Source organism: Caretta caretta, chromosome 1, assembly GCF_965140235.1.
Source record: "Caretta caretta isolate rCarCar2 chromosome 1, rCarCar1.hap1, whole genome shotgun sequence".
Taxonomy (NCBI): Eukaryota; Metazoa; Chordata; order Testudines; family Cheloniidae; genus Caretta; species Caretta caretta.
The window spans coordinates 4206210-4233582 of NC_134206.1; the positions used below are offsets into that span (position 1 = coordinate 4206210).

The following is a 27373-nucleotide window of genomic DNA, read 5'->3' on the forward strand; positions in this document are numbered from 1 at the left end:
AGGTGGTCGATAAGAATATAACAATAGGGATCTATTATTAGAGCTTGGAATTACTATCCATAGAGATTCTATGGAACATGTGGATTCATTGAAGATTTTTATTTCATTTGATTCTACATTTTTTTTCACATATAGTGCCACTCCTTCTCCCCTTCCCCTTCCCCCCCCCCCCCGCCCCCGACATGACCTGTTCTGTCCTTCCAATATATTTTGTACCCCGGAATGATTGTGTCCTGTTGATCGTCCTCACTCCACCAGGTTTCTGTGATGCCTATTATATCAATATTCTCCTTTTACACGAGGTACTCTAATTCATCCATCTTATTATTTAGACTTCTGGCATTTGTGTACAAGCACTTTAAAAACTTGTCACTGCTTATTTGTCTGTACTTTTCTGATGTGTCAGATTCTTTATGTGAATGTTTCTTGTCTGATCTGGCCCATACTTTATCCCCCTCCATCCTACCCTTCCCTACTTCATTGGTACCTACATGTAACATGACCACCGGCTCCTTCCAAGCACTACACATAAGTCTATCTAGATGCCTCGAGAGATCCGCAACCTTCGCACCAGGCAAGCAAGTCACCATACGGTTCTCCCAGTTATCACAAACCCAGCTATCTAAGAGACTAACAAATTTATTTGAGCATAAACTTTCGTGAGCTACAGCTCACTTCATTGGATTCATTCAGTGGAAAATACAGTGGGGAGATTTATATACACAGAGAACATGAAACAATTGGTGTTACCATACACACTGTAAAAAGAGTGATCATTTAAGGTGAGCTATTGCCAGCAGGAGAGAAAAAAAAAAACTTCTGTAGTGATAATCAAGATGGGCCATTTCCAGCAGTTGACAAGAATGTATGAGGAACAAACAGTGGGGGGTGGAGGGGGGATAAACATGGGGAAATAGTTTTACTTTGTGTAATGACCCATCCACCTCCCTAGGTAACGCATTCCAGTGTTTCACCACCCTCCTAGTGAAAAAGGTTTTCCTAATATCCAACCTAAATCTCCCCCACTGCAACTTCAGACCATTGCTCCTCGTTCTGTCATCTGCTACCATTGAGAACAGTCTAGAGCCATCCTCTTTGGAACCCCCTTTCAGGTAGTTGAAAGCAGCTATCAAATCCCCCCTCATTCTTCTCTTCCGCACACTAAATATCCCCAGTTCCCTCAGCCTCTCCTCATAAGTCATGTGTTCCAGACCCCTAATTATTTTTGTTGCCCTTTGCTGGACTCTCTTCAATTTATCCACATCGTTCTTGTAGTGTGGGGCCCAAAACTGGTCACAGTACTCCAGATGAGGCCTCACCAATGTCGAACAGAGGGGGACGATCACGTCCCTCGATTTGCTCGCTATGCCCCTACTTATACATCCCAAAATGCCATTGGCCTTCTTGGCAACAAGGGCACACTGCTGACTCATATCCAGCTTCTCGTCCACTGTCACCCCTAGGTCCTTTTCCGCAGAACTGCTGCCTAGCCATTCGGTCCCTTGTCTGTATCTGTGCATTGGGTTCTTCCGTCCTAAGTGCAGGACCCTGCACTTATCCTTATTGAACCTCATCAGATTTCTTTTGGCCCAATCCTCCAATTTGTCTAGGTCCCTCTGTATCCTATCCCTGTCCTCCACCATATCTACCACTCCTCCCAGTTTAGTATCATCCGCAAATTTGCTGAGAGTGCAATCCACACCATCCTCCAGATCATTTATGAAGATATTGAACAAAACCGGGCCCAGGACCGACCCCTGGGGCACTCCAATTGACACCGGCTGCCAACTAGACATGGAGCCATTGATCACTACCCGTTGAGCCCAACAATCTAGCCAACTTTCTACCCACCTTACAGTGCATTCATCCAGCCCATACTTCTTTAATTTGCTGACAAGAATACTGTGGGAGACCGTGTCAAAAGCTTTGCTAAAGTCAAGATACAATACATCCACTGCTTTCCCTTCATGCACAGAACCAGTAATCTCATCATAGAAGGCGATTAGATTAGTCAGGCATGACCTTCCCTTGGTGAATCCATGCTGACTGTTCCTGATCACTTTCCTCTCATGAAGTGCTTCAGGATTGATTCTTTGAGGACCTGCTTCATGATTTTTCCGGTGACTGAGGTGAGGCTGACCTGCCTGTAGTTCCCAGGATCCTCCTTCTTCCCTTTTTTAAAGATTGGCACTACATTAGCCTTTTTCCAGTCATCCGGGACTTCCCCCGTTCTCCACGAGTTTTCAAAGATAATGGCCAATGGCTCTGCAATCACAGCCGCCAATTCCTTTAGCACTCTCGGATGCAACTCGTCCGGGCCCATGGACTTGTGCACGTCCAGCTTTTCTAAATAGTCCCTAACCACCTCTTTCTCCACAGCGGGCTGGCCATCTATTCCCCATGTTCTGATGCCCAGCGCAGCAGTCTGGGAGCTGACCTTGTTCGTGAAGACAGAGGCAAAAAAAGCATTGAGCATATTAACTTTTTCCACATCCTCTGTCACTAGGTTGCCTCCCTCATTCAGTAAGGGGCCCACACTTTCCTTGGCTTTCTTCTTGTTGCCAACATACCTGAAGAAACCCTTCTTGTTACTCTTGACATCTCTCGCTAGCTGCAGCTCCAGGTGCGATTTGGCCCTCCTGATTTCATTCCTACATGCCCGAGCAATATTTTTATACTCTTCCCTGGTCATATGTCCAACCTTCCACTTCTTGTAAGCTTCTTTTTTATGTTTAAGATCCGCTAGGATTTCACTGTTAAGCCAAGTTGGTCGCCTGCTATATTTACTATTCTTTCGACACATCGGGATGGTTTGTCCCTGTAACCTCAACAGGGATTCCTTGAAATACAGCCAGCTCTCCTGGACTCCTTTCCCCTTCATGTTAGTCCCCCAGAGGATCCTACCCATCTGTTCCCTGAGGGAGTTGAAGTCTGCTTTCCTGAAGTCCAGGGTCCGTATCCTGCTGCTTACCTTTCTTCCCTGTGTCAGGATCCTGAACTCAACCAACTCATGGTCACTACCTCCCAGATTCCCCTCCACTTTTGCTTCCCCGCCTAATTCTTTCTGTTTTGTGAGCAGCAGGTCAAGAAAAGCTCCCCCCCCCCCTCAGTTGGCTCCTCTAGCACTTGCACCAGGAAATTGTCCCCTACGCTTTCCAAAAACTTCCTGGATTGTCTATGCACCGCTGTATTGCTCTCCCAGCAGATATCAGGAAAATTAAAGTCACCCATGAGAACCAGGGTGTGCGATCTAGTAGCTTCTGCGAGCTGCCGGAAGAAAGCCTCATTCACCTCATCCCCCTGGTCTGGTGGTCTATAGCAGATTCCCACCACTACATCAGTCTTGTTGCTCACACTTCTAAACTTAATCCAGAGACACTCAGGTTTTTCTGCAGTTTCATACTGGAGCTCTGAGCAGTCATACTGCTGCCTTACATACAGTGCTACTCCCCCACCTTTTCTGCCCTGCCTGTCCTTCCTGAACAGTTTAGAACCATCCATGACAGTACTCCAGTCATGTGAGTTATCCCACCAAGTCTCTGTTATTCCAATCACATCATAATTCCTTGACATCACCAGGACCTCCAGTTCTCCCTGCTTGTTTCCAAGGCTTTGTGCATTCGTATATAAGCACTTGAGATAACCTTCTGATCGCCCCTCATTCTCAGTATAAGGCAGGAGCCCTCCCCTCAGAGACATTCCTGCCTGTGCTTCCTTCCGGTATCCCGCTTGCCCACTTACCTCAGGGCTTTGGTCTCCTTCTCCCGTTGAACCTAGTTTAAAGCCCTCCTCACTAGGTTAGCCAGCCTGCTCGCAAAGATGCTCTTCCCTCTCTTCGTAAGGTGGAGCCTTTCTCTGCCCAGCACTCCTCCTTCATGGAAGACCATCCCATGGTCAAAGAATCCAAAGCCTTCTCTCCGACACCACCTGCGTAGCCATTCGTTGACTTCCACGATTCGACGGTCCCTACCCAGGCCTTTTCCTTCCACGGGGAGGATGGACAAGAACACTACCTATGTTTCTAATGATTGAATCTCCCATTATTAACACCTGCCTTTTCCTCATGACTGGAGTTCCCTCCGCTGGAGAGGTAACCTCAATGTGAGAGGATACCCCAACATCATCTAGAAGGAGGGTCCCAACTATGGGAAGATTTCCCTCTGTTCTCGTTGACTGTTCTCCTTCTCTGGGCCTTTCATCCTCCTTAACAGCGCAGGGGCTGTCTGACCAGACGTGAGACAAATCAACAGTGTCCCGGAAAGCCTCATGAACATACCTCTCTGCCTCCCTTAGCTCCTCCAGTTCCTCCACCCTGGCCTCCAAAGACCATATGTGGTCTCTGAGGGCCAGGAGCTCCTTGCACCAAATGGACAGATATGCCACCCGCCCACAGTGCAGGTAATCATACATGCTACTCTGAGCGCAACAGGGTAGCTCCCCTCTGCTTCTGGGCCTCTGCTTGCATTTTCTCCTACAGCTACCTAGGTTAATGATAGGGTTTTTGTTTCAATCAAGAAATTTTAAAAAATGGCATGTGTACCTCACCCGCTTTCCACTTCCCTTCCAAACTCCCTCTTAAAACTCCCTGTTAGCGATCCCTGGTCACAAAGCTCCCTGGTCACTTGCTCACTACTTTATAAAGCCCTGGCCTTCTTGATAGTCCCTCCCCCTGACTAAGGCTCAGACAATGAACAGAGATATCTAGATTTCAAACCTTGTTTAGAAGCTCACAGCTTCCAACTGCCGGCCACAGAACACAGTCCTTCAAACAAACAAACAAACAAACAAACAAACAAACAAACAAACAAACAAACAAACAAACAAACAGAAGCTCAGCACACAGCAAGTAACCCCCAAACACAAACACACACTACAGACAGCCACTTACCCCAAGGGTCCCATATGTGCACCTCCTTCCCCCGGAGAACTCCCTCTCGAAACTCCCTGTTAGTGTTCCCTGGTTGCAAAGCAGCCTTCCCCTGACTTCCAGACCACTAAAATATACTGAAACTTTCTGACACAAGGTGGCTTTCCATTAGTCCCTGTGTGAACAGGGTTCTGGATCAGTTTTGGCAAACAGAAGCCAAAGTCAAAAAAAGAAACTACAGGGCTGAACGTCTTTATCATACGTGCACAAAATGTACCTGATTTTTCTATATCCAATCTTTTAGGAAGCCTGGATGATAAACCAAATGTTTCATTTGGAAAGTGCTAATACAAGAATCTACTGCAGGAATTGAGAACATTCTACTGGAGTTTGTTGTTGAGAGTTTTGAAACTGTTTTTCACAATGGGACTGTTGTGTTAAACAGTGATATCGCCTTTGAGACAAATAACTTAGAATCATAGAATCATAGAAGATTAGGGTTGGAAGAGACCTCAGAATGCCATCTATGCAGCCCCCTGCTCAAAGCAAGACCAAGCCCAACTAAACCATTCCCAAATCATCCCCAACTAAATCAAAATGTAGCGTCTTGCACGGATGATTTTGGAGTTGCTTTTCAGATGGAATTTTTATAATACACACTGGTCATTTCTGTGGTCAAAGACACCAAAAATAGGTGTTGAGATTTGATGTTGGAGTTTGTGAAACAGGACAACCAAGTTTAGCTGTTTTGGGTTGAAGATCTCGAACACACTGATGCCACTGAGGAGAAAGACTTTAGCGAACTTGGCTTGTTTTCTCTTTCTTTGCTGTCACGACCTTTTAGCAGTGGGGAAGCAGAAAGACTGTTTTCTCAGATGAACTGGATAAAAACAAAAGTTCACAACAAGATGCAAAAGAAACTTTAAAAAAACATTCTTCATGTCATGACATAGATGCAAAGATACAAAATCTGTTCTGAAGAGTTTACATCAATGAAAGAAATGATTGCACGTGTCACTACTGATGTATAACCAGCAGGAGAAATATTCTACTTCTGACAAAGATGGCAGAGATGAAATGTTGCCTTTTAGAGGCTAACAGAAACAAACTAATTCAACTCAAAATATGGACATTGGCGACCATGATTCAATGCCTTAGAAATAAATAATCTCATACTGTTATTGTTGTTTTTGCAATACATACGTTTTGAGCTACATCTCGGTTATTTTTAACACTGTCATTCACCATTTTTGGTTTCAAACATCTGCCCACCCTCAGTCGGGAGACAAGTACCAGTACTAGGGTTTTGAATGTTAATTTGATTTTCATCTCACTTTGTTGCTAATGTGAGTGAACTCCTGCTGGGGCTTGTGGGGTTTTTTGGTTGGTTGGTTGTTTGTTTTTTGAAAATCAGATCTCTACTATCTATCAAAGAAAAAATTCATTTGCTACTTGATGTATAGACCACTGTGTTAATATAAAAACCCACTCCTTTGTTTCAGTAAATAGATTGGGCTTCTTTAGCGTTAGTTTTTAAGTGAGTTTGGGCCATTAATGCAGTAGAAATCTGGCAACCACAAGCCCAGAGATATGCCAGAGGCAGCAGAGGAGCACTGAGGCAGAGGCTGAAGCAGACCAGAGACAGGAGCTGGGGCAGCACAGAGCAGCTACTCCTGTGAGGAATCAGGGCTGAGCTACAGCACGCAGCTGCGGGGCCAGAGTCAGGACAGTGGGTGTCGGCCCTGGCACAAGTAACACAGCAGCCGAGGGTGATGAGTGGTGGGTGGGGGAAGCAAGGTGGGGCCATGGGCAGAGGGCCCAGCACAGGGAGAGGTTGCTAGACAGGAGTGCTTTGAAGGCTGGACTCAGAGAGGGGGCTGTGAACCCGATGCAGGGGGAGGGTGATGCTGTGGGGAAGGTGTCTGCCACCTAGACCTTTAGGGCCTGTGGCCACCCACAGAGCAAGTGTTTTACCCATGGTATCAGCACAGCGCATCCAGGGCTGGGAGAGAGGCCTGGGATGTGTGAGGAACAGACTATGAACTTTTCTTGCATCCCAGAGATGTGTGGTTTTGGTGTTTCCCTTGCCCATAGAGTGAGATCCTTGTTTCCCTGAACATTTTCCATTTGTTCCTTATTTTTCTTACCATTGCTGTTTAATAAATGAATGTCATGAAGTGATCAGCAGGTCAGGGAAGTGCTGGTGCAGAGAGAGTGCCCCAGAGTGTGGGCCCCCTATCCCTTCATAGAATCATAGAATAACAGAGTTGGAAGGGACCTCTGGAGGCCATCTAGTCCAACCCCCTGCCCAGAGCAGGACCAACCCCAATTAAATCATCACAGCCAGGGCTTTGTCAAGTCTGACCTTAAAAACTTCTAAGGAAGGAGATTCCACCACCTCCGTAGGTATCACATTCCAGTGCTTCACCACCATCCTAGTGAAAAAGTTTTTCCTAATATCCAACCTAAACTTCCCCCACTGCAACTTGAGACCTTGTCCTGCAACTACTCCTTGTCCTGTCATCTGCTCTCACTGAGAATAGTCTAGATCCATCCTCCTTGGATCCACCTTTCAGGTAGTTAACAGCAGCTATCAAATCCCCCCTCATTCTTCTCTTCCGTAGACTAAACAATCCCAGTTCCCTCAGCCTCTCCTCATAAGTCATGTGTTCCAGACCCCTAATCATTTTTGTTGCCCTTCGCTTGACTCTTTCCAATTTCTCCACTTCCTTCTTGTAGTGTGAGTCCCAAAACTGGACACAGTACTCCAGATGAGGCCTCACCTATGTCGAATAGAGGGGAATGATCACGTCCCTCGATCTGCTGGCAATGCCCCTACTTATACACCCCAAAATGCCATTGGCCTTCTTGGCAACAAGGCACACTGTTGACTCATATCCAGCTTTTCGTCCACTGTCACCCCTAGGTCCTTCTCTGCAGAACTGCTGCCTAGCCATTTGGTCCCTAGTCTGCAGTCGTTCATTGGATTCTTCCGTCCTGAGTGCAAGACTCTGCACTTGTCCTTGTTGAACCTCATCAGATTTCTTTTGGCCCAATCCTCCAATTTGTCTAGGGCCCTCTATATTCTATCCCTATCCTCCAGCGTATCTACCACTCCTCCCAGTTTAGTGTCTTCCGCAAACTTGCTGAGGGTGCAATCCACACCATCCTCCAGATCATTAATGAACATATTGAATAAAACCGGCCCCAGGACTGACCCTTGGGGCACTCCGCTAGATACCGGCTGCCAACTAGACATGGAGCCATTGATCACTACCCGTTGAGCCCGACAATCTAGCCAACTTTCTACCCACCTTCTAGTGCATCCATCCAGCCCATACTTCTTTAACTTGCTGACAAGAATACTGTGGGAGACCGTGTCAAAAGCTTTGCTAAAGTCGAGGAATAACACATCCACTGCTTTCCCTTCATCCACAGAACCAGTTATCTCGGCATAGAAGGCCATTAAATTAGTCAGGCATGACTTTCACCTTGGTGAATCCATGCTGGCTGTTCCTGATCACTTTCCTCTCATCTAAGTGCTTCAGAATTGATTCCTTGAGGACCTGCTCCATGATTTTTCCGGGGACTGAGGTAAGGCTGACCTGCCCGTAGTTCCCAGGATCATTCTTCTTCCCTTTTTTAAAGATGGGCACTACATTAGCCTTTTTCCAGTCTTCCGGGACTTCCCCCGATCGCCATGAGTTTTCAAAGATAATGGCTAATGGCTCTGAAATCACATCCGCCAATTCCTTTAGCACTCTCGGATGCCACGCATCCGGCCCCATGGACTTGTGTACGTCCAGTTTTTCTAAATAGTCCCGAACCAACTTCTTCCTTCACAGAGGGCTGGCCACCTCCTCCCCATGCTGTGCTGCCCAGTGCAGTCCTAAGAGATCACAGTGAGACTGGGGGTCAAACGCAATGTGTGTCATGGACAGTCCAGGTGAAGACCCAGGGTGACGTCCTAAAGGGGGCACTGTTTGATACCTCCCACCTGATCTGATCTGCCAACCAAGGGCCAGCTGGGCTTACAGAGGCAGGCAGGCAGGCAGCCAGACAATAGACATGTAGCACTGGAAAGAGTGAACCCATGCGCCAGCTTGAGCAGGCAGACACTCATCCAGATAACTCCTCCAATGGAAGCAGGGGTGCACAGGGCTCCCCACTCTCCCAGGACAGAGGGCCCACTGCATTACAGTCATTCCTGGAGTGGGGCTGGGCTGGAAGAGGCTCCCAATCAGATCTCTCAGATGTGTGGCTGAGGTTGGTGGGGGGAAGGATGAGGGGTGCACGTTCCAGCAGGTCTATGTGTCCTAGCTGAGCACTTGGAGCCTCCTGGCTATCTAGGTTGCAGTGGGGCCTGCACTATTGTCCCCTAAGAGCCCCATACTTGCTCAGGAAAGGGCTTGCTCTTTCTCCCCGGCAGTGTTGGTAGGTAGGGGAGCACACACCTGGCTCCACACAGGTTAGCACCTGTGATAAATGACGGGGGGAGGGTAGCTCCCTTTTATGATCACCCAACCATTCAGTTAGCTACAGAATCCTCCTTAGCAGCTGTACCCTGATTGCCTTGCCTGTAAAGGGTTAAAAAGTCTCACCGCTATGAAGTGAGTGGGCACCTGGCCAAAAGAGCCAATGGGAAGGCCAGAACTTTTTTTAAAATTGTGCATCCCCCCCCTCGCTTTGTCTGATTATTGTTCTCTCGGCTAGAGAGAAAGAGGCAGCAGCTACACTGTAAGAGACTTGAGGCCAGGTATGAAAAATCGTCAGTATCATACCTAGAAAATACTCATTTAAAACCTCAGATATGTAAGTAGATACGGAAATGTCTAGGAAGATGCAATTAGGTTTATCACTTTTTATTTCTTTATGGCTTGTGGACTCCTCTGTGCTAACCATAGGTGCTTTTGTTTTGATTGGTAACCTTTAATCTGGACCCCAGAAAAGCTATTCTAGGTGCTTAATTCCTGCAGTTATTCTTCTAAAATCTAGCAACAACCTGAGTTTCCAGATGTATTTTCTTTCTTCTTTTTTAAATAAAATTTACCTTTTTTAAGAACATGATTGGATTTCTGTGTCTTAAGAGGGTTGTGCACATGCTTGTTAGTTAGCTGGTGGCAACAGCAATTTTCTTTTTTCTTTTCCTTTCTCAGCTCTTCCCTGGATGGGTCATGAAAAGGCTTGAGGGTACCCCACAGGAAGGAATTCCCAAGTGCCCCTTCCTGGGCTCTCAAAAGGGGCTCTGCACTTGGGTGGTGGCAGCAGCTACCAATCCAAGGTCTGAAAAAAGCTGTAACCTTGACAGTGTAATACAAGCCTGGAGTGGCAAATACTAATTTTTAGAGTCCTTGCGGGCCCCCACCTTCTGCACTTGAAGTGCCAGAGTGGTGAATCAGCCTTGACAGCACCATACAAACCGAGGGAGCTGCAGTCTGCTCCCATCCCTCCCTAGCAGAGGTGGTAAGTCAAAAAAATGGCAAACTGGCAGAAGGATCAGAATCTGTGGGGACCATGGGCTGTTATAACAGGGATAATGGAGAGGCAAGACAGAATTAGGGGGAGAATTCCAGTACAAAAGTTTGAGAACCACTGAGAGACTTGGCATCAGAGAGACTTGGTGGGATAATACACATGACTGGAATATTGGTATCACAGGGTACAGCTTGCTCAGGAAGGACAAGCAGGGAAAATAGGGAGGAGGTGTTGTCTTATATAGTAAGAAAAATGTACATACTTGGACTGAGGTTGAGATGGAGATAGGAGGCAGACTTGCTGAATGTCTCCGGGTAAGATAAAAGGTCTAAAGTCAAGGTTGATGTCATGGTAGGGGTCCACTGCAGACCACCTAACCAGGAAGAAGAGGTGGATGAAGATTTTTTTAAACAACTAACAAAACCATCCAAAGCACAGACTGCGTAGTTATGGGGAACTTCATCTACTGTGACATCTGTTGGGAAAATAACATAGCAGGGCCCAGATCATCCAACAAGTTTCTTGGAATATGTTGGAGACATTTTTATATTTCAGAAGGTGGACAAAGCTACTAGGTTAGAGACTGTTCTACATAAGAACTTAAGTAAGAATGGCCATACTGAGTCCCACCAAAGGTCCATGTAGCCCACTATCCTGTCTTCTGACAGTGGCCAGTGCCCCAGAGGAAATGAACAGAACAAGTAATCTTCAAGTGATCCAAAATATTTTACAGAAGTATCCAAAGCACCCTTCGTTAAATGTCAGAAAACATGGGTGAAGTGGGGAGGGTAGAAAACAGTGGACTGAGAAGAAGGAGGAGAAGAAGAGAATCTTTCACCCACACGACTGCCTCTCGGGCCACCTCCCAGAGGACCTTTATTTTCTTAACCAATGCCTGAACTTCCACCCCCTTCTTTTTTAACGGAGGGTGTGTTTGATCTCAGGACCGTATCCACCCAGCGCCAAACCACAGGCCAGTCCCAAGGCTCTTCCCATGTCTGTTTCCTTTTTGAAGGTGTCCTGTCCCCATGGATATGGACCGCGTTCTGCTAACCATTTACCAAAGAGGGTAGGCTACTCAGCCACCCCCATCCCTTTGGGTCCCCTAAAATCTCATTGGGGTGGACCCTCATACCTGGAATGGGCCCTGATTCTCCCATGTCCTTTTATCCAAAAGGACACTTACCCCAGGGATTCCAAAATCCCCACCACCAGCTCCTGACTACATCTAAATGGTTCATTGAACTTACAATGGTCCATGGTAAACAGCAGTGATCAGCCACTGATCTATCTCTGAATCCTGTTTGTGATGCCAAATGTAGGGGCATCCCTTGTCTTCAGACACGACCAATGGCCATACGGCTTGGTTTATTGTAACAGGAGATCAACTACACCCTGCAGAAGCATAGCTGTATTACTCCTTCACTCCCTCCCCACCCCCCCCACACATCCCAGGGAGTGAACTCTGTGTTTTCTGTGCATTTCCCCTTTATTGTAAGCATTAGCCCTCCCCCTACCTTGGTGAGCAGTTCTTCTCTTGGTCTTGGGCCAGTAATTATCCTCTAATTACCCTAAACTCTCTGTTCCTCTTTATGTTTACCTCTGCCATGTCCTTTTCCTGCCTTACAGGAGTTGTTTTTGAGCACTTGGTTATATTCTATAAGTGGAACACCTGCAAGCTCTCTGTTTTAGGGTTCCCTGTGCTGCACCTTCTGCCAGCAGCTCACCAGACAGAGATAGGCCCCCATACCCTGTGTTTGCACTTTGTCAGACATGAGACCTGTCTGGTAAACTGTAACATCAGCCCCCCACAATTACCACCCGGAAAAAGGAATTTCATAAGCTCATTTCCGCATTTGACTCACAGTGAGGGTGACAGGACTATGCCTCAACAGTAATAAAGCTGGTTGGGTGCCTTTGTCATGGAAATGTTCTGGTGTTGTTGTTTTTTTATGAATAGCATTGAGGTCTGCTGAATTAGCAGGTTGCCTTACCTGTGAATACTGATAACACTGGAGCTCCGAGGACAGAAGCACTGAGCAGCCTGAACCGTGTTACCGAGGCAACGACATTCCAGACTTCAGCACGTAACAACAGCCGGCTGACACTCTGAGCCCAGGGGTGAGTTGCACACTGCTGACTTATATACAGCTTCTTGTCCACTGTAATCCCCAGGTCCTTTTCTTCAGAACTGCTGCTTAGCTAATCAATCCCCAGCCTGTAGCAGTGCCTGGGATTTTTCCATCCTCAGTGCGGTGTGCCCTTGTTGTCAAGAAGGCTAATGGCATATTGGGCTGCATTAGAATGAGAATTGCCAGCAGATCGAGGGAAGTGATTATTCCCCTCTATTCAGCACTAGTGAGGCCACATCCAGAGTATTGCGTCCAGTTTTGGGTCCATGACCACCAAGTGTCGACTCTTCTTGGGAGTGATGGTCGTGGAACCCGCATCCCTGGAACAATGCATCCCATGCCTTCCAGTCGATGGGGTCTCCTTCTGATCCCTTCACACAGACGGCTCCTCCAAACTGTCACCAGTGTTTTTTGATAGCACTGACCAATGTTGTTTGGCTGTGTGAATACCCTTGTGTGTGTGATGTTTCAGTTTCTGCATGTAACTGAGACAACACTGTGATCAAAGATATTAACACAACCACGGATTAGATAAGCAATGAAGGCACCCGAGCCCCAGTTTATTTTTGTGAAGCACAACGAGGAGCATCCTATATCTTAGAGGACCCTTCAAATATGAGCACTCCAATACAATGGAATGGCGGGAACACTGAGTGGACCTGTCAGCATCCCCTGGGCTGAACAAGCTGTTTTATTGTACTCTGTTATTTACACCATACTGGGAGCAGGGTTTGTACTGCCCCCCTGACGCTTGTGCTCCTCACCCTCTGACAATGTCATGTACCACCCTGTGATGTCACCGAAGCCTACCCATCTCCATGTCTGGGGTGGTATAACCAAAATATCTCTGTTCATTGTGTCACGATACCTTGGAGGTCAGAAGGTTCTAGTTATCTCTCTGGTGTCAGGATGTCTCAGTGCTTCATGTCCCGGAGCTCCTAATGCTACGTACAGGAGTCCACGATTCTATCCTAGATGTGTTTATTTTTTCAGCCTCAGCTCTTTTCCTGCCAGTGGCTGGACTTTTCCACACACACAGTCTGACCGAGAGGTTGGCTGAGCTATGCTGCACCTGTGAGCAGTGCTTGCTTCTAGCCACAGCTCTTGCTCAGGTTGAAGACTTAGCTCTGGGCCTCTAGTGCAAGGTCTTGTTTCAGACTCTCTTTCTACTGGACAAACCGTTCTTTAACATAGTACCCGTACAGAAAGCCTGAAAACAGTTTCTGACCTGTGTGGGCATTGGGGGTACATGAGTTCTCCTCTTTCTTCTTCTGGAGGTCACATGTTGCCAATTTTCTTCCCGCTTCTGTGCTGCCCTCTCTGATTCTTCAGCATGCTGTGCCTGCAGAACCAAATGAAGAAAGTCTTCATTTTCTCCGATGCAATGCAGGGTTGATACTTGGGTCTCTAGTACTTTAACCTTCTCTTCCGATATGGAGACCAGCTTGCACTTCATACAGACAAAGTCGCTTCTACCCTCTGGGAGAAAGACAAACATGGCACATCCTTTGCAGGTCACAACAGCTGATCATTCACTATCCATATTGTCTTCCTTCTAAAATCCTCTTCATATGTTGTATTTACTGCTCACAGAAATCTGAAAGGCAAAAAACTCTGTGGTAACTCCCCCCAGGCAAATTCCTTGTGTTTGCCTCTCCTCTGATTGTCACTTCAGATAGCCTTTGGATAATGGCTGCTTTAACTCAGCAGGGCATCCAAAGGCATGTGACCAGACCACATGACAAGGAACTCCATTATGGGTACCTGTATTTTTCCATAAACTAGACAGGGAACTGTTTTTTGTAACAAAGAATTTCCTCCATATGTTTAATGTATATAAGGTTGAGTGTGACATCATCTAGTGGCCTCACTCCCCACACAAGAGAACTCCTGGAAACATCAGAGAAAGACAATGAGGAGTTTGGTGGCACCTTAAAGACTAACAGATGCATTTGGGCATAAGCTTTTGTGGCAAGTTGTATCTGAAGAAGTAGAGTTTTTTTATCCACTAAAGCTTATGCCCAAATAAATCTGTTAGTCTTTAAGGTGCCACCGGACTCCTCATTGTTTTTGTGGATACAGACTAACATAGCTACCCCTCTGATACTTGTCACCCGAGAAAAAAAGACTGAAATGGGGGAAGTGCTGGTCCGAGGCTTAAACCATTTCTAGCCTGCATATGGAAACCCGGTGGACTGCTTGTACCATCAGCCAGGATGAAAAACTGCTAATTCATATCAAATCTATCAAGTATTTTAGGCTTAGTCTGCGGTGTTTTTTATTTGCTAGATATCTGTTTTGAACTCATTATAATCAGTTTTAGTCGATTAAAATCCATATTTTTGTAGTTACACTTATTTTTTCGTTTATCTAAATCAGTGTGCCCTTTAGTGTCTGGAGAAAATCTCAGCTTGATTAACACAGACTTGTTGCATATTCTTCCCCCATCAAGGGGAGGGCAAACTCTATTAATGAGCTCACATCGTACAGATCCCTGTGCAGTGCAAGACAGTATAAATGTGTGTTTATATTCCAGTGGGGGTTGTGAGTCTCATGAGTTGGGAAATTGGCTGACGTCCATTGTCTGCACTTGGGTGGCTTAGGTAAGACTCAGGAAGCTCAGTTTGGGTGTGTGGTCCCTCTGCTGTCATGTTGGGTAACAATAGGGCCTGGAGAGGCTGTATCACCAGCAAAGCAGCCCAGTTGGGTGATTCGAGGGGCACAATAGTTTGCACGGCTCCCAGATGGCCCCCCATAGCTGACATCCCATAACACTCAGACTCTCTGGAGTGCAAATTAGGCCCCCAGGCTTCTGTGATGCAAGCACAGGGGAGGGACTGTAACCAGAAGAAAAGATCCAGACATAGCAGTTGTTTGCTTCCTTTACCAGTTTGTTCTCGCCCCAGCAGGGCACGCCTATGTAAAATAAAATAATAAAATAAAAATGTCCCCTGGGCAACAGATTTGGGAATCTCAGTGAATTCCTGGTGATTCTGGACTTCCAAGTGGTGAAGGAATCACAGAGTGAGTGGAGAAGCCCCATTTCAGAGGCTACACACAGAAAAGAAAGCCATCTTCAATTGCTAGGCTGAACGGTCTGCAAGATTCAGTTTGCTCTGATAATCTGAGCTCCTGGTGTCCGTATATCATTTCTTCACTCCCTCGAGAGTCTTTCAGGATAATTTTTTCCAGGGTCTATTTTCCGCTCTTTAGAGAGCTCAGGGAATTCGCCGGGACTCTTGGCCTACCAGAGAGTCCTCAGGGACTGTACAGGAGAATCATAAAGGATGCTGTCCAGCATGCCGAGTGGGAGATGTGAAATTCCTAGACTGATTCTCAGGGCTCTACCTTCCTGTAACTGGAAGGAGATTTCCTCTCTCTGTTGACCAGGATTTTGGTGAGTTGTTTGTTTCTGCATTAAAGTTAGTGCTCAGGGCTCAGTCAGAGACAAGGAACTGATCTTAAAAACAAGAATTTGTCTAAATGATTTCTAGTCCATTTGTAGTTTCAATTTACGAGGTAAATCCTTTGGTCTTTCTGACAATACAAAACAGTTCAAGCTGCCGTGCTGGTGAAGTTCTGCCCAGATGGTTCTTGACTTGAACCTTGGAACCCTTCCGGTATCCTTCTATCTGTCTCATTAGCACCCTGGTCACTGTGGTTAGATGTTTGGCTGTGTGCTGTCCCAGCTCTGCGCACACAACTGGCACTGAGGAATGTAGGTTTATGATTGAGCTTTGGGGGCAATTTTAGAGAATTAATATGTCTGGATAATATAGATATGGTGTGTATATTTCTATGATACCTATGGGTATGTGTGCATAGAAAGTATGTGTATATATGAGAGCAATTTATATCTAAACAACAATCCGTTTCCAGTCTGGGTGGTGAGGTTTGGCCCTTGTGGCAAATTCCTATTAGGGCAATTACGGTTACCACTGTGTTACTATTGGCAGTAGCTTGAGTGTTCTGAAATACTTTATTATTATTTCATTATTTGGCATTATTACAGTGTGTTCCACAGTGCTATGTGTGTGAGAAGTAAAACAGAAATTTGGAGTAATGCCATTACAGATGTGGCCTCTCTATATAAATGTCCCTATTTATAAACGTAATGAGTTACTGCACAGTACTGTTCATTCATGTTAGAGGTTACCCATACTGCTGGTTGTCACCCTTTGGTAAATTTCACTGGGCAGGAAACAGGAACGGCTTCTCTGACCCGTTGGTTGTGTTGCTCTGTGGTACACTGGTAGCTTTGCGGCGTCAGGATTTGATATTGATAGCCAGACACTGAGCAAGATCGTTTTGAATAACAGGTGCCTTACTTAGTATCAGTCACACTCTGGGATCAGTAATATTACATCCTATCAGCGAATTTATTCACCCGATTTATAGTTACCATGTTGTACAGGGAGATGTCAGCAAACCAGAAAAGTGCCTGAAACCACTATGGCTTATTGTGAAAAGCAGCCAAGTCAACAGGCCGTAAAGTGGCCATGTGGCAAACTCAGCTGACCAAGGCAGGAGGGGAGGGGGTTTTGAGTGCCACAGAAAGGGCAGCTTGACCCCCCATTCCTTCCTGATAAGAATTGTGTTGAAGTTGCTGATACATGCATTTTAGATGAGCTAGATGTGCCACAAGAATGTCAATTGGGCCTCAAGGCTGCAAACTCTGGAAAAACCCACCCCTGGTTAATCAATAATCAGAGGAAAGCCTCTTGCTTGACCATTGGAACTGCTTGCTTAACAAGTGCTGTTGCTCTGGGTGCACCCATACACACAGTGTGTGGGTTCAAGGGCTGCTACACAGAAATAACTCACCAGCTGAGAAGTATGCACATTATATTCTGAGACTGGGGAACTCTGGGATATGTTAGGATGTAGATAAATACAGCTGCCATGTGCAGGAGCCACAGGCAGATGCCTGAAACAATGTGCCATTGTGAGACAGACGTAAAACCCAGTGTGCTCTGGGATATTTTGCTAGTCAGCTCTGTTAGCCATTAATGACATGAGTTTTATGAGATTTTATGGGGTCAGGTCACTATTTTTCTCATCTAAAATGTTCAGCCATGCAGTGCCTCACATAGATTCCAAGATCAGAAGGGACCATTGTGATCATATAATCTGTATAACACAGGCCTGAGAATTTTCCCCAAATTATTCCTAGAGCAGATTTCTTAGAGAAACATCCAACCTTGATTTAAAAATTCTCAGTGAGAGAGAATCCTCCAGGAACCTTGGTAGATAGTACCAATAGCTAATTACTCTTTCTGTCTCTTCAACGCTTAGCTGGGCAGTCGGCCATAGCAATCGTTCAGCATTTGGTCAGTTCTGGCACAACCGCAAAGGCTTGATGGGCTGACAGTCCAACATCAGAACAGACTTGATTACTCTCACTGTTAAATGTATGCTTTGGGTACAGTCAGAATTTGTTTAGCTTCAACTTAGAATCATAGAATAATACAAATATAGGACCAGGAGGGACCTTGAGAGGTCATCAAATGGAGTCCCCTGCACTCACAGCAGTACCAAGTACCATTGGATTCAGCCATTGGATCATTTTACTCCTCTGTATGCTAGGCTGAAAAACATATGATTAATATTTTTTCCTCATGTACGTACTTACAGACTGTTACCAAGTCACCCCTTAACCAACCTTGTTAAACTGTTACACTGAACAGATTGAGCTCTTTGAGCCTACAACTGTAAGGTCGGTTTTCTAATCTTTTAATAATACTTCTGATTCTTCTATGAACCTTCTTCAGTGTATCAACATCCATCTTTAATCGTGGACACCTGAACTGGACACAGGATTCCAGCAGCAGTCGCAATAGTACCAAAGACAGAGGTAAAATAGCGTCTATGTCTCTTTGAGATTGCCCTGGTTATCATCCCCGGGTAACATGGCCTGTTTTTGCCACGAGGTAACACTGGGAGCTCAAGTTTAGCTTATTATCTCTTCACAACCCCAAATCTTTTTCAGAGTCATTGAGCATCCCATGATAGTCCACCATCATGTAAGCATCACCTACTTTCTTTATTCCTAGATGTAGATATCTACATTGCTCTATTAGAAGACATATCATTTGCTTCAACCAGTTTAGCAACTAATACAGATTGCTCTGAATCAGTGACCTGTCATCTTCATTGTATTTTCTATATGATTCCCCATCCCACTCCTCCTGGATCCCAATTTTTTTCCTTAGTTTCTCTTGGTGTTTGCACTGGGAGAAGGGTTTCTCAGCGATACATACCATGATCCATAGGTCACTGTCCTGAGTTCATACAGTGAAATTAGAAACTTGTAAGGTGTTTGAGGATTTCAAGCTTTTCTCTCCAATAGGCATGCAAGTTGCAGTTATGAAAATTGAAGTTAATCTGCTATCATGTTACTGATTCACCTGGCTTGTTTTTTTTCCCTGTGAGGACTTCTCTGGACTTGCCTATGACCTAAATAATTTGGTACCATTTGCAAATTTTGCCACCTCACTGCTCACCTCCCTTTCTATATTCTTAATCACTATAAGATATTTACCGTATTATTTTTTTATAAAGTGTATAACCCCCCTCACTGTGCTTTTCTTCCTTCACAGGCATCTTGAGCATTTCTTAGACGATCAGCACATCAATCACCCCATGGCCGTTTTCAACCTCACCCCCGCTGACCCTTCAACATTCACTCTAAGCGGTATTCCTGGCCTAGAAACTGCCCACATTTGGATTTCCATCCCTTTCTCTACATTCTACACTATCAGCCTGCTGGGAAATTGCACGGTCCTGTTTGTTGTAGGCACAGAGCAGACCCTATACAAACCGATGTACCAGCTGCTTTGCATGCTGGCACTCACAGACATCAGCATGTCTACATCTGTTGTGCCGAAGGCACTGTGTATATTTTGGTTCAACTTGAAAGGCATTACTGTGGGTGGCTGCCTCACCCAGATGTTCTTTCTTCATGCAGCTTCTGTTATGCAGTCAGCCGTCCTCGTGACAATGGCCTTCGATCGCTACGTTGCCATATGTGACCCTCTGAGATATGCCACCATCCTCAACAATGCACGAATAGCTAAACTGGGGCTTCTGGGCTTGATAAGAGCTGTTCTCTTCATTCTGCCCATGCCCCTGCTCCTGAGCAGGCAGCCATTCTGTGCCAACCACATTATCCCCCACACGTACTGCGACCACATAGCTGTGGCAAAGATGTTTTGTGGGGACATCACAGTCAACAGGTTGTACGGCTTGGTGATAGCACTTGTAGTCATCGTGTTAGACCTGATGCTCATTGCCCTGTCCTATGGTCTGATCATAAGGACCGTGTTCAGAATCTCCTCCAAGAAAGCCCACCAGAAAGCCCTCAACACCTGCACAGCTCACATCTGTGTCATGCTGATGTCTTATACTCCCTGCCTTTTCTCCTCTCTGACACATAGGTTTGGTCAGGGCATCGCTCCCCACATTCACATCATCTTGGCCAACCTCTATTTCCTCATCCCCCCCATGCTCAATCCAATCATTTATGGGGTCAAAACCAAAGAGCTTCGTGACAAAGTGGGCAAATACACCTTCAGAATGTGCTCACCTGGGGCCACTGACTTTAAACCTGCATGATAAGAGGAGGAAGGATATTTCCTCAGTAATCAAGGGTGCTCTGTCCCAGTTTGGCTCAGCTCAGCATTGTAGAAGTTCACAGTCTGAGAAGTTCCTCACACCTAACATCTTATCACTCCATCACCAAGCATGGCTCTCTCCAAACTTCCCTCTTTCTGACCATCACCTCATCTCTTTCAGTGTCACCTGTAAGACTCTATCCCCACACACCCTGTCACTCAGACATTTGATGAGTTTCAGACCACCAAAAGATACTGCAGCTTTCTGAAGCAAGGTGACTTTCCATTAGTCCCTCTGTGAACAGGGTTCTTGATCAGTTTGACAAACTAAAACTGCACTTTCTGATAGCCAAAACAAAGAAATCATCTACAATGCTGAACTTCTTTGTCATATGTACAGTGATCTGGTGAGCAAAATTTACCTGATGTTTCTCCTTCCAATACTTCAGGATGCCCGAGGATATTCCAAATGTTTGAAATGGAAAGTGTTAATACAGGAAAGCAGCTGTAGAAATTAGGAATGCTCTACTAGAGCTTATTGGTGAGAGTTGTTAAAGTGTGTGTTTTTGAGAACTGGACTGTGTTACCCTGGATTTGAGGGGTGTGTAACCCAGAGTGTGATCAAGATAATGGCAACCCTATGATGTGTATTCAGCCACTATTCATTAATAAAATAGGACACCACATAGTTAAGGGTAAATTGGAAAGCAGGCTTTTAGATGCAAGTTCAAAACCTAGCTGGAAGCTTCTGCTAATCAGAATGGGAGGAGTGGACAGACAAGTAAATAAGTGAGAACAGAAGAACATAAATGGATGAAAACCTTGAGTCTAGATGCCTCTGATATTAGAAGTTTATTTAAAATTAGGAAAAGTGATGATCCTGGAGGGGTCACTGACCTATGGTATTTTTTTTTTTAGAGGTTATAAAAGATTATCAAATACAGTGTACTTTGGAGCAGTCCTCTGAAGCCATCTTGAGAGTCCTTTTTCCTGACACCCTGTCTCCCCAGTGGGTGAGCAAATGGCCACTGTGAATCTGTTGTTAATTATTCAATACCGTACCAGATGTTAGGTAAATATCTGGGATCTTCTAAACCTATTGTTTATGTCTTTGTGTGCTTAAATCAAATACACTGCAGTGTTAGACAAAGGCATACTCACTTGCATTTAATCCTTGATCAGACAGAATTGCTGTGTTCCAGTTGATTTATTCCTGACACCGCCTGGAGTGAAATAGTAAAATTTAAAGTTAATCTCCTGCTGGGGGTTCTGAAAACCTCTGGTAACAGATTTTGGTGAGCCAGCCAGGAGGGGAATGGAAAGATAAATGCAAGTGGTTTGTTTGTTTGTTTGTTTGTTTGTTTGTTTGTTTGTTTGTTTGTTTGTTTGTTTCAATAGGTGAAGTGGGCAGTGGATCACGGTAGCAAACTGTAATTCTCCATGACATAGTGTGTGAGTTGATTCACTGTCAAATTTTGTTGTTTATTTATGGGCTTGGGCTGAAAAACCTTGTTGAATAAAACATATGTCAGAAGGACAGGGAACACCTGGAGAGAAAGAAAGCTAGAATTAGATTTGGATAAAAACTTGGCAGATTTCATTCATGTGCATGATAATGAAACCTGGGAACTTCACCGATCACCAAAGCATTCCTGCAGCTCTGTAAGCATACTGCAACGATGCTGGCAGATAAGCAGATAAAAGTGTTCAAGACAGAAATAGAGAAAGCTGTGAAAGAGAAAGCAATGTGCAGACTGAGGGCAGCTCAGATAGTGGTGCTTCAGAAGCAGGTGTGTGACAGTCAAAGATGGAATAACACATTGAAACAGTAAGTGTCAGGATTGAAACAACAGAAAACTGAGGGTGAATGTGCTGTTAGAGCCTTACCAAAATAATTCCAGGATAAGACCCAGGAAGATCTCGGAGAATGTAAGAGTCAAAGTTGTGTGCTCAAACCCATGTGGGAAGAGCAGAGGGAAATAGTGGTTCCAATTTGTGGGCATCATAGCCTTAGAAAGTGGAGTGAGTCAGCATCATATCTCTACTCCTATCCTTCTCATTATGAGAATGGGGGTGTGATTCCCATTAGCTTCCTTTTCTCTTTTTCTTCAGGGCAGTCCCTGTATGGTCCCTGTGATGTTGCACTCTATATGTTTATGGAAATATGCTTAAGAGTATAAATATGACATAACTGGAATATGTTTTATGCTAGATATGCCATGTAAGATATCTTTGCAAAGGTTACGATCTACTGAATATATTCATCCTATTTGTATGCATGTGTCATTTTTATATCTGAAGTTATTAGTGTTGGCTCTATGCTTGTATTTAAAGTGTTTGCTGTAGGAAACACATAAGGAAGGTTTGGCCAACATATTGTGAAACGATTATTAAAGTAATTGGGAGTGCTTAACTAACAATGGACTTTGGGAGATGCCAATCCACTTCTGAGCTTTCCTGGGAACATTCCAACTAACATGGAAACAATGGCATTGGCCTGCAAAAAGCTGAATCATTCATGGACATGTGACTTGCCCAGGTGGTTACAAACTCCATCTTGTTGCTGCAATTTTGCACAGAAGAACAAAGGGGTTTCCACCCACAAGAGAGAGAACATAGAAGGCCCTGGAAGCCTCTACATTTTGTCTTCAGCTGGCTCAAGAGATGGCCTCTCTACCCCAAAGAGATGCCTGAAAGAAACTGAAACAAAGGACTGTAACTACAGGGGTGTGGGTGATTGCTGGACCCAGGCCATAACCTACAATGTTGGTCTGAAAAGGATTGGGCCCAGACTAGAAAGGAGTCTAGTCTGTGAAAGAAACTTATTGGAACATTTCTGAGGGTGAGATTTATCTGTATTCAGTTTCTTAATGTATTAGGCTTAGACTTTCGTGTTTTGTTTTATTTTGCTTGGTAACTTTGTTCTGTCTGTTATTACTTGGAACCACTTAAATTCTACTTTTTATAGTTAATAAAATCACTTTTGTTTATTAATTACCCCAGAGTAAGTTATTAATACCTGGGGGAGCAAACATCTGTGCATATCTCTCTATCAGTGTTATAGAGGGTGGACAATTTATGAGTATTATTTGGGGTTTAGGCTCCCAGAAAGACTGAGTACTGGGTGCTGGGAAGGTCCCTGTTAACTGAGAAGCCCCTGGGCTAAGTGAATCCTAGTTTCTGTGAACTGCAGGGGGGCATGGCCCAACCTCTTGGTCAGTGCTGGAGCCAACTGGTGTGTCTAGCTCAGCAAGGTATGATGGGATAACATGATTTTGGCAATTAATTGATCTTTAAATATTCATGGTAAATAGGCCCAATGGCCTGTGATGCAATGTTAGATGGGGTGGGATCTGAGTTACTACAGAGAATTCTTTCCTGGGTATCTGGCTAGTGAATCTTGCCCATATGCTCAGGGTTTAGCTGATCGCCATATTTGGGGCCGGGAAGGAATTTTCCTCCAGGGCAGATTGGAAGAGACCCTGGAGGTTTTTCACCTTCCTCTGTAGCATGGGACACGGGTCACTTGCTGGAGGATACTCTGCTCCTTGAAGTCTTTAAACCACGATTTGAGGACTTTAATAGCTCAGACATAGGTGAAAGGTTTTTCTAAGGAGTGGGTGGGTGAGATTCTGTGGCCTGCGTTGTGCGGGAGGTCAGACTAGATGATCATAATGGTTCCTTCTGACCTTAATATCTATGAATCTATAAGACGGGAGCGCAGGGAAGCATTCTCTGGCGGGGGGTTTGTTCTTAGTGGTATCCCAGCACATCTAATGACAGTCTTGAGGGAGTATCTGTGACCCAACCCATCACCGCCCCTGGCTTGAAATTCTGGAAGAGTTGCAGAAACCCATAGCCCCCATGGTAGTTGATATTGGTCCCCCAGGGAATAACCCAGGAGGGGAAGAATGGGTAGAGGTCAGGCTCTTCACCCCTGACCAGACCAGAGCCTCAGGAAAACTGGTTGAGCCATTAACCCAGAGCACAGCCTTGTAATAGCTGGTCTCACTCTGGCATATGTGGCAGCAACTCACACTCACCTCTTGGTGCCAGAATAGGAGCTCGGGGTAGGGGTTTCTAGATACTTTGGCCCCGAGGGGCCTACTTCTAGATTCATAGTTGTTCTCTGTACTTTCCTCTGCTTAGGTTTTCCTTTCAGCCTAAGTCATGCTTTTCTCATTTCCCATCTTTGCTTCTTCTCCCCCTCTCCACTTTTTCTCTCTCTTTGCTTTTTCTCTTGCCCCCGCTCTCACTCCCTTCTCTTTCTCCCGCCCACCCCCCTCCATTGAAAGTATTTATTGTCTTTGAGGATATAGTTGCCAGGCAATTATAGATTAGTACCTAGGAAGCACTTTTGAGAAAATCAGTAAATTTCCAAATGAAGGATCTGGCCCAAAGATTGTAAAGTTTGTGTCTGCATGAAACAATCTTGTTTAAACCTATGGCCTCTCCTAAATAAAATGTTAAAGGAGAGAAAAATGAAAAAGGGAAAGTGAATGAAGTCAGGCGCTTCAAGGGTCAAGTCAAAGCTCTTGATCCCTTGTAGGTGAAAATTTAGAGATATCCCCTAAGGCTTGTCCACCCTGGAATTTTTGTTCAGGCTGACTGAGCATGCAGGAAAAACCCCGAGTGCACCAATACCACAGCCATTTGCCTCCTGTAGGGAGGCCAGACAGCCGCAAATATGGCACCTTTTTATGGCACACTGATGGGTGAAGGAGGTTCATGTTTTATGTGAAGTTTGAGGGAGGGGCTTTTGGACAGAATTATTTGTTAGATACAAGTGCCACTTATTTTTTGATGAGTACTCAGAATAAGAACCTGTTAGACCCTCTGGCTGTAGTTAAGACTTTACAGGGCTTTAATGAGACAAAGAAAGGAAAATGCCTTCTGGCACATCCTGGGAGCCAGTGGAGATTTTAGCAAGCACCAGATAGGAGCCCTTAAGGTATCTGAATGTTGCCAATTGCAGAAACAGTGGAAGGCGTGGGCCAAGAATAAAACAGAATGTGGCAAAATGGAGGCAGAGACCCTAGTTACAGGCCCCGATACCCCACCCCAGAAGCGGAACAGGTATCCAAGGGAGACAGAAGCCGCCTGAAAGAAACAATCGATGGGCTTTTAAAGCCAAGAGATTTTAGTGAAACAGTTAAGCCCCAATAATGTTGTTCTCTGGCTGTTCCTTAACAGTGACATCAAGACCTGGAGGCTGGTAGTTAATTTGCCCCCTTGGATTGGGGGACACCACCAATGGCATCCACTGTGTGTGTGTTGGGGAGCAGTGCTTTTCCAGTTTTTGCTTTAGCCAATGAGTACTTTGCTATCCTTTTACATTGGGACAGCGATTAAAATTTTGCTTTTACCTTTCAAAGGAAGCAGTTGTGTTTTGCCAGGATGCTGCTGTAATCAAGATGTGGGAGGAGATGCCTGAGAAAGAGACAGTGTGATTTTCTTATGTGTGTAATGTCAATGGACCTGGGTCATCAGTGAGTGGGATTGAACCTGGGACCTTTGGGGCTAAAGCCATGATCCTCTACCGCATGAGCTAAAAGCCAGCTGCCCCCAACTCAGGGTGTAGAGCAGCCAAACTTCACTCTCCCTCTCGTGGTCTCAGTGCCTCAGGGTCACATGTGGAGAACATCCTGATTTGTAATGAGACCAGAGAAGAGAATTTGGAAGTATTGGATAGACTGTTACAAAACATTCAGGAAACCGGGTTTAAAGTAGCCCAAAGAAAGCCCCAGGTGGATTCAATTATTCTGTTTTAGCCTTTGCTCTGTTTCAACTCACATTTGAAAGGAATTGAAATGATGATGTGACATTTCATGACACAAGGGAAGCTGAGACACGTGCTACTAATCATTCGACCCCTCAGGTGCAAGGGATGGTTTTGGAGTCAAGTCAAAGAGCTTGCAGCAGAAACAAAAAACCTTGTCAGTGGAATCCAAGGAGAGCAGCCAGCGCGGCTTCAGAACTTCGCCATTTTCAAGCTTTCTGTATAAAAATATCATAGAAAATGGTGATTCTGCTTCTCCAGAGGAAAATTCATGTCCTTTTACTTTTGGTGGCCCGTTGGTCACCCTGAATTTTGGGTGTTAGATTGGGCCATGAAGCAGAATCAGAAATGGCATCGCCAAGGCATGCAATGGGAATCATTTCATCTGTATGGCTAGTGGCATCAGCATTATTCTGGTCTAGATAAAGAATTTCTGTTTTATTTAGGTCTCTCTGGTTCTCTTGCAATGATTCTTGAATGTTGAATTGTGGATCACCTATGCATTTCTCCTCTGATGTCTCTTCTATGACCATCTCAGGATTACTGCATGGGTTGCTCTTAACAGATTTCAAGCACTTTTTCATTGCATCTTCACCTTTCTTCACTTGCACTCATTACTTTGGCTTTTCATTTCCTGTTCTGCACACCTGACATCTCTGCTTTAGGTCCCGGTGACATTTTCTTTTCTTCCAAGATTCCTGAATTACCAAAAAACCCAGGTTTCAGAGTAGCAACCGTGTTAGTCTGTACTCGCAAAAAGATGCATCTGATGCAGTGAGCTGTAGCTCATGAAAGCTTATGCTCAAATAAAGTTGTTAGTCTCTAAGGTGCCACAAGTACTCCTGTTTTGTTTTTTTTTTGCAAAAAACCCAGACAACCACCCAATTATAGGACATTTGTCACAGGTTTGCATTCTAGCAGCTTTAAATCTTGAACTCTTTGAATCTCAGCTTCTACTGTCATAGAAAACATATCTGACCTCCCCCCATAATTTCCCATAATTGTGAAAATTAAAAAAGATAAAATACAAAAAAAGCTTACAAATAAAGCCTCGCTATGGCCCATCAGTTATGAAAAATAAAAGGAATTCTCCAAGCCTATTTATAAGCCACTAGAGCAGCAGGGTTGAAGTGTGGGAGGGTGGGGGAAGGGAGGGGAGTGTTATCTCCCACTAGAGTTGTCTCCCAGTTTAAGTGCCTGAAACCTGTAAGTCGCAATCCCACATTATTTGAGCATAAGCTTTCGTGAGCTACAGCTCACTTCATCGGATGCATCTTTTTGCGAATACAGACTAACATCCGTTGAAGTGAGCTGTAGCTCATGGAAGCTTATGCTCAAATAAATTGGTTAGTCTCTAAGGTGCCACAAGTCCTCCTTTTCTTTTTGCGAATACAGACTAACACGGCTGCTACTCTGAATCCCACATTGTTCTCACACTAACAGCAGGAACCCCAGTGACTTCCAGAAAACAAAGGAGGTTTGCAGGATATGGGATTAAGTCAGAGAT

The 27373-nt window shown here is 45.0% G+C and overlaps 1 protein-coding gene across 1 annotated transcript; it reads left to right on the forward strand.

The window, feature by feature from the left end:
• Nucleotides 1-19116: 19116 nt before the first annotated feature.
• On the forward strand, nucleotides 19117-20088 carry LOC142071071 (olfactory receptor 52P1-like). The gene has a single exon (XM_075125365.1). It carries the CDS (start codon nucleotides 19117-19119, stop codon nucleotides 20086-20088), a length of 972 nt encoding a protein of 323 aa, XP_074981466.1.
• Nucleotides 20089-27373: the final 7285 nt, after the last annotated feature.

Bases quoted from the DNA above. Each gene is read 5' to 3' on its own strand.
- LOC142071071 (XM_075125365.1), top strand. From the start codon at position 19,117: ATGGCCGTTTTCAACCTCACCCCCGCTGACCCTTCAACATTCACTCTA.